Source organism: Phaenicophaeus curvirostris, unplaced genomic scaffold (genome assembly GCF_032191515.1).
Source record: "Phaenicophaeus curvirostris isolate KB17595 unplaced genomic scaffold, BPBGC_Pcur_1.0 scaffold_391, whole genome shotgun sequence".
NCBI lineage: Eukaryota > Metazoa > Chordata > Aves > Cuculiformes > Cuculidae > Phaenicophaeus > Phaenicophaeus curvirostris.
The window spans coordinates 80,294-90,936 of NW_027206984.1; the positions used below are offsets into that span (position 1 = coordinate 80,294).

Consider the following 10,643-nt stretch of genomic DNA (forward strand, 5'->3'; position numbering starts at 1 on the left):
TTGGGGTCAAGCTCCTCATCTCGGGGTTGGGGTCAACCTCAGATCTTGGGGTTGGGGTCAACCCTCATGTCTTGGTCTTGGGGTCAAGCTCCTCTTCTTGGTCTCGGGGTCAACCTTAGATCCTGGTCTTGGTGTCCACCACCACCTCTTGGCTTTGAGATCCCCATCCCCATCCCCATAGCAACCACCTCCCTCCCTGTTGCCATGGCAACCCGCATCTCCCCCCCCCCCATCACCCCGTTGCCACGGAGACGGGACCCTCCAGGGATCCTCCCCCCACCCCTCCCTCCCCATCCTGCTTGTTGCCATGGAAACAGCCCCCCCCTCCCTCCTCCCGTTGCTATGGAGGCGGCGCGCCCCCTCCCGTTGCCATGGTAACAGCGCCCCCCCCCCGGTTGCCAAGCAGCGCGGCGCAGCTGCCAATCACCCCCCCCGTTGCCATAGCAACAGGGCCCCCCCCGCGCGCCTAGAGACGCGCATGCGCACTGGGGAGCACGTGACGAAGCCACGCCCCCTTCGTCCCCCTCTTGACCCCGCCCCTCCCGGAAGCGGAAGCGGAAGGAGGGGGAGGAGGGGGAGGGGGAGGAAGGGAAACGGCGGAGCCCGAGCAGCCCCGGGGCCCAAAGGGGGACCCGGAACGGGAACCGGAACCATGGTGAGAGGGGACGGGGGGGACGGGGGGGGCTGTGAGCCGGAGGGACCCATAGGGACCCATAGGGACCCCATAGAGACCCCATAGGGACCCCATAGGGACCCCATAGGGACTTACAGAGACCCATAGGGACTTATAGGGACCCATAGAGACCCATAGAGACCCTATAGCGACACATAGGGACCCATAGAGACCCCATAGAGACCCCATAGCGACCCATAGGGGCTTATAGGGACCCATAGAGACCCCATAGGGACCCATAGAGACCCTATAGCGACCCGTAGAGACCCCATAGCGACCCATAGGGGCTTATAGGGACCCATAGAGACCCCATAGGGACCCATAGAGACCCTATAGCGACCCATAGAGACCCCATAGCGACCCATAGGGACTTACAGAGACCCATAGGGACCCCACAGGGACCCGTAGAGACCCTATAGCAACCCATAGGGACTTACAGAGACCCACAGGGACCCATAGAGACCCCATGGGGACCCATAGCGACTCCATAGGGACCCATAAAGCCCCATAGCGCCCTCCCCTTGGCCCATAGAGAACTATAGGGACACCCCCCCCCATCCCATAGAGACCCATAGGGACCCATAGAGACCTATAGGGACCTCCTCCTGCCCCCTAGGGGCCCATAGAGACCTGTAGGGACCTATAGAGACCTACAGGGACCTCCTCCTGCCCCATGGAGACCCCATAGGGACCCCATGGTGGCCCATAGAGACCCCGTAGCGACCCATAGACCCCATAGAGACCCCATAGGGACCCCGTAGAGAACCATAGGGACCCACATCGACCCATAGAGACCCCATAGGGACCTATAGACACCCCGTAGGGACCCCATAGAGACATATATGGACCCATGGAGACCCATGGGGACCTCCTCCTGCCCCATAGCACCCCTTTCCTTCCCCATAGAAACTTATAGGGACACTCCCCATCCCATAGGGACCCCATGGAGACCCATAGAGACCCCATGGAGATCCATAGCGACCCCATAGACCCCATAGAGAACCACAGAGATCCATGGAGACCCCATGGAGACCCATAGGGGCCCACATCAACCCATGGAGACCCAACAGAGACCCATAGAGACCCACATCAACCCATAGGGACCCACATCGACCCATGGAGACCCCATGGAGACCCATAGAGACCCACATCAACCCATGGAGACCCCATAGAGACCCATAGAGACTCCATAGACCCCATAGAGACCCCATGGAGACCCGTAGAGACCCATAGGGACCCACATCGACCCATAGAGACCCCATGGAGACCCATAGAGACCCCGTAGAGACCCATAGAGACCCACATCAACCCATAGAGACCCATAGGGACCCACATCAACCCATAGAAACCTATAGAGACCCCATGGAGACCCATAGGGACCCACATCGACCCATGGAGACCCCACGGAGACCCCGTAGAGACCCATAGGGACCCACATCAACCCATGGAGACCCCATAGGGACCCACATCAACCCATAGGGACCCACGGAGACCCATAGGGACCCATGGAGACCCAACGGAGACCCCCATCAACCCATGGAGACCCTGTAGAGACCCATAGAGACCCCATGGAGACCCATAGGGCCCCACATCGACCCATGGAGACCCATAGAGACCCCGTAGAGACCCATAGGGCCCCACATCGACCCATGGAGACCCATAGAGACCCCGTAGAGACCCATAGGGCCCCACATCGACCCATGGAGACCCATAGAGACCCCGTAGAGACCCATAGGGACCCACATCGACCCATGGAGACCCCGTGGAGACCCATAGAGACCCCGTAGAGACCCATGGAGACCCCATGGAGACCCATAGGGACCCACATCGACCCATGGAGACCCATAGAGACCCCGTAGAGACCCATAGGGACCCACGTCAACCCATAGAGACCCCATGGAGACCCATAGGGACCCACATCGACCCATAGAGACCCCATGGAGACCCATAGAGACCCCGTAGAGACCCATAGGGACCCACATCGACCCATGGAGACCCCATGGAGACCCATAAGGACCCACATCAACCCATGGAGACCCCGTAGAGACCCATAGGGACCCACATCAACCCATAGAGACCCATAGGGACCCACATCGACCCATAGAGACCTATAGAGACCCCATGGAGACCCATAGGGACCCATGGAGACCCATGGAGGCCCCATGGAGACCCATAGAGACCCCGTAGAGACCCCGTAGAGACCCATGGAGACCCACATCGACCCATGGAGACCCCATGGAGACCCATAAGGACCCACATCAACCCATGGAGACCCCATGGAGACCCATAGGAACCCCGTAGAGACCCATAGGGACCCACATTGACCCATAGAGACCCCATAGAGACCCACATCAACCCGTGGCGACCCCATGGAGACCCATAGAGACCCCGTAGAGACCCATAGGGACCCACATCAACCCATAGAGACCCATAGGGACCCACATCGACCCATGGAGACCCCATAGAGACCCTGTAGAGACCCATAGGGACCCACATCGACCCATGGAGACCCCATAGAGACCCATAGAGACCCATAGGGACTCACATCGACCCATAGAGACCCCATGGAGACCCATATGGACCCATAGAGACCCCATAGAGACCCATAGGGACCCACATCGACCCATGGAGACCCCATGGAGACCCATAGAGACCCCATAGGGACCCATGGAGACCCCATAGGGACCCACATCAACCCATAGAGACCCATAGGGACCCACATCGACCCATGGAGACCCCATGGAGACCCATAGAGACCCCGTAGAGACCCATGGAGACCCCATGGAGACCCCATGGAGACCCCATGGAGATCCGTAGAGACCCCATGGAGACCCGTAGAGACCCATAGGGACCCACATCAACCCATAGAGACCCCATGGAGACCTATAGAGACCCCATGGAGACCCGTAGAGACCCATAGAGACCCACATCAACCCATGGAGACCCGACGGAGACCCATAGAGACCCCATAGAGACCTATAGAGACCCCATGGAGACCTATAGAGACCCATAGGGACCCACATCAACCCATAGGGACCCACGGAGACCCATAGGGACCTCATAGGGACCCATGGAGACCCAATGGAGACCCATGGAGACCCAACGGAGACCCACATCAACCCATGGAGACCCCGTAGAGACCTATAGAGACCCATAGGGACCCACATCGACCCATGGAGACCCCATAGGGACCCATGGAGACCCCATAGAGACCCATGGAGACCCAACGGAGACCCATGGAGACCCCATGGAGACCTCTAGAGACCCGTAGGGACCTCTAGAGACCCGTAGGGACCTCCCCCTGCCCCGCCGCGCCCCATATGGACCCCCCGCTCTCCCCGCAGATGCGGTTCATGCTGCTCTTCAGCCGCCAGGGGAAGCTGCGGCTGCAGAAATGGTACTTGGCCACCGCCGACCGCGACAAGAAGAAGATGGTGCGGGAGCTGATGCAGGTGGTGCTGGCCCGCAAGCCCAAGATGTGCAGCTTCCTCGAGTGGAGGGACCTCAAGGTGGTCTACAAGAGGTGAGGGGCGGACCTGGGGTCACCTGAAGCGGCCTTGGGGCCATCCGTGGCTCTCGGAGCCAACCTGTGGCCACCAGAACCAGCCCAGAGCCACCAGAACCACCCCGTGGTCAACCCCATGGCCACCAGAACCAACCCATGGTCAACCTATGGCCACCAGAACCAACCTATGGTCAACCCCATGGCCACCAGAACCACCCCATGGCCACCAGAACCAACTCATGGTCAACCCAGGGCCACCAGAACCAACCTATGGTCAACCGCATGGCTACTAGAACCCCCCCATGGCCACCTCAAGGTGACCAGGGCCACCTCAGGACCACCAGAACCTACCCATGGTCAATCCCAGGGCCTCCAGGACCACCCCAGGGCCACCAGAACCACCCCATGGTCAACCCCATGGCCACCAGAACCACCCCAGGGCCACCAGAACCAACTCATGGTCAACCCAGGGCCACCAGAACCAACCCATGGTCAACCCCAGGGCCACCAGAACCAACCTGTGGCCACCAGAACCAACCCATGGTCAATCCCAGGGCCACCAGGACCAACCTATGGTCAACCCCATGGCCACCAGAACCACCCCAGGGCCACCAGAACCAACCCATGGTCAACCCCAGGGCCTCCAGAACCACCCCATGGCCACCAGAACCAACCTATGGCCACCAGAACCACCTATGGTCAACCCCATGGCCACCAGAACCAACCCATGGTCAACCTATGGCCACCAGAAGCCCCCCCAGGACCTCCAGAACCACCCCATGGTCATGAGAACCAATCCACGGTCACCAGAACCAACCCATGGTCAACCCCGTGGCTACTAGAATCCCCCCATGACCACCTCAAGGTGACCAGGGCCACCTCGAGGCCACCAGAAGCCCCCCCAGGGCCACCAGAAGGTCCCCTGTAGGTCCCGGTCTCCTCCAGGTTGGGTTTTTGGTGGCCCCGAGGTCTTCTCCAGCCCCGTTGTCCCCTCTCCAGGTACGCCAGCCTCTACTTCTGCTGCGCCATCGAGGGCCAGGACAACGAGCTCATCACGCTGGAGCTGATCCACCGCTACGTGGAGCTCCTCGACAAGTACTTCGGCAGCGTAAGTGGCCACCACGGGCCTCGGGGACAGCCCCGGGGGGGGGAGAGACGGGGACCTGGGGCCACCACGGGGCCACCAGAACCTCCCTGTGGGCCTTTGACCCTCCTGAGGTCACCTCAAAGCCACCTTAGATCCACCTTGGGGCCACCAGAACCAGCCCAGGGCCTCCTGGTGGGTGCTTGGAGCTCCTGAGGTCACCTCAAAGCCACCTTAGATCCACCTTGGGGCCACCAGAACCACCTCAGGGCCCCGTGGTGGGTCCTTGGAGCTCCTGAGGTCACCTCAAAGCCACCTCAGATCCACCTTGGGGCCACCAGAACCAGCCCAGGGCCACCTAGTGGGTTCTTGGAGCTCCTGAGGTCACCTCAAAGCCACTTTAGATCCACCTCGGGGCCACCAGGACCACCTCAGGGCCACCTGGAGGGTTCTTGGAGCTCCTGAGGTCACCTCAAAGCCACCTTAGATCCACCTTGGGGCCACCAGAACCACCTCAGGGCCACCTGGTGGGTTTTTGGAGCTCCTGAGGTCACCTCAAAGCCACCTTAGATCCACCTTGGGGCCACCAGAACCAGCCCAGGGCCTCCTGGTGGGTTCTTGGAGCTCCTGAGGTCACCTCAAAGCCACCTTAGATCACCCCAGGGCCTCCTGGTGGGTTCTTGGAGCTTCTGAGGTCACCTCAAAGCCACCTTAGATCCACCTTGGGGCCACCAGGACCACCTCAGGGCCACCTGGTGGGTTCTTGGAGCTCCTGAGGTCACCTCAAAGCCACCTCAGATCCACCTTGGGGCCACCAGAACCACCTCAGGGCCACCTGGTGGGTTCTTGGAGCTCCTGAGGTCACCTCAAAGCCACCTCAGATCCACCTTGGGGCCACCAGAACCACCTCAGGGCCACCTGGTGGGTTCTTGGAGCTCCTGAGGTCACCTCAAAGCCACCTCAGATCCACCTTGGGGCCACCAGAACCACCCCAGGGCCACCTTGTGGGTTCTTGGAGCTTCTGAGGTCACCTCAAAGCCACCTTAGATCACCCCAGGGCCACCTAGTGGGTTCTTGGAGCTCCTGAGGTCACCTCAAAGCCACCTTAGATCCACCTTGGGGCCACCAGAACCAGCCCAGGGCCACCTAGTGGGTTCTTGGAGCTCCTGAGGTCACCTCAAAGCCACCTTAGATCCACCTTGGGGCCACCAGAACCAGCCCAGGGCCTCCTGGTGGGTGCTTGGAGCTCCTGAGGTCACCTCAAAGCCACCTCAGATCCACCTTGGGGCCACCAGAACCAGCCCAGGGCCACCTAGTGGGTTCTTGGAGCTTCTGAGGTCACCTCAAAGCCACCTTAGATCACCCCAGGGCCTCCTGGTGGGTTCTTGGAGCTCCTGAGTTCACCTCAAAGCCACCTTAGATCCACCTTGGGGCCACCAGAACCAGCCCAGGGCCTCCTGGTGGGTGCTTGGAGCTCCTGAGGTCACCTCAAAGCCACCTTAGATCCACCTTGGGGCCACCAGAACCAGCCCAGGGTCTCCTGGAGGGTTCTTGGAGCTCCTGAGGTCACCTCAAAGCCACCTCAGATCCACCTTGGGGCCACCAGAACCAGCCCAGGGCCACCTAGTGGGTTCTTGACCCTCTTGAGGTCACCTCAAAGCCACCTTAGACCAACGTTCTGGGTTCTTGGGCCACCTCAGAGCCACCTTGGGCCACCAAAACCGCCTTGTGGCCACCAGAAGGTCCATCTCTTGGTCCTACCACCCCTTTCTTCTGGCCAGGTCTGCGAGCTGGACATCATCTTCAACTTCGAGAAGGCCTATTTCATCCTGGATGAGTTCGTCATGGGGGGAGAGATCCAAGACACCTCCAAGAAGAGCGTCCTCAAGGCCATCGAGCAAGCGGATCTTCTCCAGGAGGTGAGGGGACCTCTTGGGGACCTCCCAGACCCCCCCCAAACCATCTCATGGACCTCCAGAGCCCCTCAAGGTCCCTCTAGACCCCCCCCAAACCTTCTCCTGGACCTCCAGAGCCCCTCAAGGTCCCTCTAGACCCTCCCAAACCTTCTCCTGGACCTCCAGAGCCCCTCGAGGTCCTTCTAGACCCACCCCCAAACCTTCTCCTGGACCTCCAGAGCCCCTCGGGGTCCCTCTAGAGCCCCCCCAACCTTCTCATGGACCTCCAGAGCCCCTCAAGGTCACCATGGACCTCCCAGACCCCTATAGGGGTCTTGGTAGCCCCCCAATAAGTTCCTGGTGGCCCCTAGAAGCTCCTGGTGCTCCTCAAGGTCCTTAGGAAGCTTCCATAGGGTCCTGGTAGCCCCCTGTGAGGTCCTAGTAGCCCCCCAGAAGGTCCTGGTGGCCCCCTAGAAGCTCCTGGTGCTCCTCAAGGTCCTTAGGAAGCTTCTAGAGGGTCCTGGTAGCCCCCCATAAGGTCCTAGTAGCCCCCCAGAAGGTCTTGGTGGCCCCCAGAGGGTCCTAGTGGCCCCCCAGAAGGTCCTGGTGGCCCCTAGAAGCTCCTGGTGCTCCTCAAGGTCCTTAGGAAGCTTCCATAGGGTCCTGGTAGCCCCCATAGTGTCCTGGTAGCCCCCCAGAAGGTCCTGGTGGCCCCCTAGAAGCTCCTGGTGCTCCTCAAGGTCCTTAGGAAGCTTCCAGAGGGTCCTGGTAGCCCCCATGAGGTCCTGGTAGCCCCCCAGAAGGTCCTGGTGGCCCCCTAGAAGCTCCTGGTGCTCCTCAAGGTACTTAGGAAGCTTCCAGAGGGTCCTGGTAGCCCCCCGTGAGGTCCTGGTAGCCCCCCAGAAGGTCCTGGTGGCCCCCTAGAAGCTCCTGGTGCTCCTCAAGGTACTTAGGAAGCTTCCAGAGGGTCCTGGTAGCCTCCCAGAAGATCCTGGTAGCCCCCCAGAAGGTCCTGGTAGCCCCTAGAGGGTCCTAGTAGCCCCCCAGAAGGTCCTGGTGGTTCCTAGAAGGTCCTGGTGCTCCTCAAGGTCCTTAGGAAGCTTCTAGAGGGTCCTGGTAGCCCCCCATGAGGTCCTAGTAGCCCCCCAGAAGGTCTTGGTGGCCCCCAGAGGGTCCTAGTAGCCCCCCAGAAGGTCCTGGTGGCCCCTAGAAGCTCCTGGTGCATCTCAAGGTCCTTAGGAAGCTTCCAGAGGGTCCTGGTAGCCCCCCATGAGGTCCTAGTAGCCCCCCAGAAGGTTCTAGTAGCCCCCCAGAAGGTCCTGGTGGCCCCCTAGAAGCTCCTGGTGCTCCTCAAGGTCCTTAGGAAGCTTCCAGAGGGTCCTGGTAGCCCCCCAGAAGGTCCTACTAGCTCCCCAGAAGGTCCTGGTGGCCCCCAGAGGCTCCTAGTAGCCCCCCAGAAGATCCTGGTGGCCCCCAGAGGCTCCTAGTAGCCCCCCAGAAGGTCCTGGTGGCCCCAGAAGGTCCTGGTGGCCCCCCAGAAGGTCCTGGTGGCCCCTAGAGGCTCCTAGTAGCCCCCCAGAAGGTCCTGGTGGCCCCCAGAGGGTCCTGGTGCCCCCTAGAGGGTCCTGGTAGCCCCCCATGAGGTCCTGGTAGCCCCCAGAGGCTCCTAGTAGCCCCCCAGAAGGTCCTGGTGGCCCCTAGAGGCTCCTAGTAGCCCCCCATGAGGTCTTAGTAGCCCCCCATGAGGTCTTAGTAGCCCCTAGAGGCTCCTAGTAGCCCCCCAGAAGGTCCTGGTAGCCCCCAGAGGGTCCTGGTAGCCCCCCAGAAGGTCCTGGTGGCCCCAAGAGGCTCCTAGTAGCCCCCCCAGAAGATCCTGGTGGCCCCCAGAGGCTCCTAGTAGCCCCCCAGAAGGTCCTGGTAGCCCCCCAGAAGGTCCTGGTGGCCCCTAGAGGGTCCTAGTAGCCCCCCATGAGGTCCTAGTAGCCCCCCATAGGGTCCTGGTGGCCCCAAACGATGACTCAGCCCCCTCCCCCCCCCCCCAAACCAATTAACCACCCCCCTAATTAGCCCCCCCAATCAGCCCCCTTACTTCACGACCCCCCCAATTACCCTCTAATTAGCCCCCCACACTTCGTGCCCCCCCCAATTACCCTAATTAGCCCCCCAATAACCCTCTAATTAGCCCCCCCTCATGGCCCCCCAATTACCCCTAATTAGCCCCCAATTACCCTCTAATTAGCCCCCCCCACTTCGTGCCCCCCCCAATTACCCTAATTAGCCCCCCAATAACCCTCTAATTAGCCCCCCCTCATGGCCCCCCAATTACCCCTAATTAGCCCCCAATTACCCTCTAATTAGCCCCCCCCACTTCGTGCCCCCCCCAATTACCCTAATTAGCCCCCCAATAACCCTCTAATTAGCTCCCCCTCTTCATGGCCCCCCAATTACCCCTAATTAGCCCCCAATTACCCTCTAATTAGCCCTTTTTTTACCCCCAACCCCCCTTTTTTACCCCCAACCCCCTTTTTTTCCCCCCAAACCCCCTTTTTTACCCCCAATCCCCCTTTTTTACCCCCAAACCCCCTTTTTTTACCCCAACCCCCTTTTTACCCCCAAACCCCCTTTTTTACCCCCAAACCCCCTTTTTTACCCCCCAAACCCCCTTTTTTACCCCCAAACCCCCCTTTTTTACCCCCCCAAACCCCCTTTTTTACCCCAAACCCCCTTTTTTTACCCCCCAACCCCCCTTTTTACCCCCAAACCCCCCTTTTTTACCCCCCCAAACCCCCTTTTTACCCCCAATCCCCCTTTTTTACCCCCAAACCCCCTTTTTTTACCCCCAAACCCCTTTTTTACCCCCCAAACCCCCTTTTTTACCCCCAAACCCCCCTTTTTTACCCCCCAAACCCCCTTTTTTTACCCCCAACCCCCTTTTTTACCCCAAACCCCCTTTTTTTACCCCCAAACCCCTTTTTTACCCCCCAAACCCCCTTTTTTACCCCCAAACCCCCCTTTTTTACCCCCCCAAACCCCCTTTTTTACCCCCAAACCCCCTTTTTACCCCCAAACCCCCTTTTTTACCCCCAAACCCCCTTTTTTTACCCCCCAACCCCCTTTTTACCCCCCGAACCCCCTTTTTTACCCCCAAACCCCCTTTTTTTACCCCCAAACCCCCCTTTTTACCCCCAAACCCCCTTTTTTTACCCCCCAACCCCCTTTTTACCCCCCGAACCCCCTTTTTTACCCCCTGAACCCCCTTTTTTTACCCCCCCAGGAGGACGAATCCCCCCGCAGCGTCCTGGAAGAAATGGGGCTGGCGTAGCCCCCCCCCCCCCCCCATATTATTATTGGGGGGGGTCCCCCCCCAATTAATTAATTAATTAATTAATTCCACCACGAGGGACCAATCAACGCCTGGAGACGACGAGGGGGGTGGGGCAACACCCCTTGACCCCCCCAAACTGTAAATATATATAAATATATGGG

The 10,643-nt window shown here is 59.9% G+C and overlaps 1 protein-coding gene and 1 pseudogene across 1 annotated transcript; one reads left to right on the forward strand and one right to left on the reverse strand.

The window, feature by feature from the left end:
- The first annotated feature begins 577 nt into the window (after positions 1 to 577).
- AP1S1 (adaptor related protein complex 1 subunit sigma 1) lies at positions 578 to 10,523 on the forward strand. The gene is made up of 5 exons (XM_069882899.1): positions 578 to 655; positions 4,018 to 4,196; positions 5,178 to 5,286; positions 7,044 to 7,181; positions 10,432 to 10,523. Exons 1-5 carry the CDS (start codon positions 653 to 655, stop codon positions 10,477 to 10,479), a joined length of 477 nt encoding a protein of 158 aa, XP_069739000.1. The 5' UTR covers positions 578 to 652; the 3' UTR covers positions 10,480 to 10,523.
- On the reverse strand, positions 1,584 to 2,643 carry LOC138735035 (shematrin-like protein 1; annotated as a pseudogene).
- Positions 10,524 to 10,643: the final 120 nt, after the last annotated feature.

What these genes read in the sequence shown, in the direction of transcription:
- AP1S1 (XM_069882899.1), top strand. An exon ending in CTCAAGGTGGTCTACAAGAG is followed by an intron (nt 4,197 to 5,177) that starts GTGAGGGGCGGA and finishes TCCCCTCTCCAG; the next exon opens with GTACGCCAGCCTCTACTTCT. An exon ending in AAGCGGATCTTCTCCAGGAG is followed by an intron (nt 7,182 to 10,431) that starts GTGAGGGGACCT and finishes TTACCCCCCCAG; the next exon opens with GAGGACGAATCCCCCCGCAG.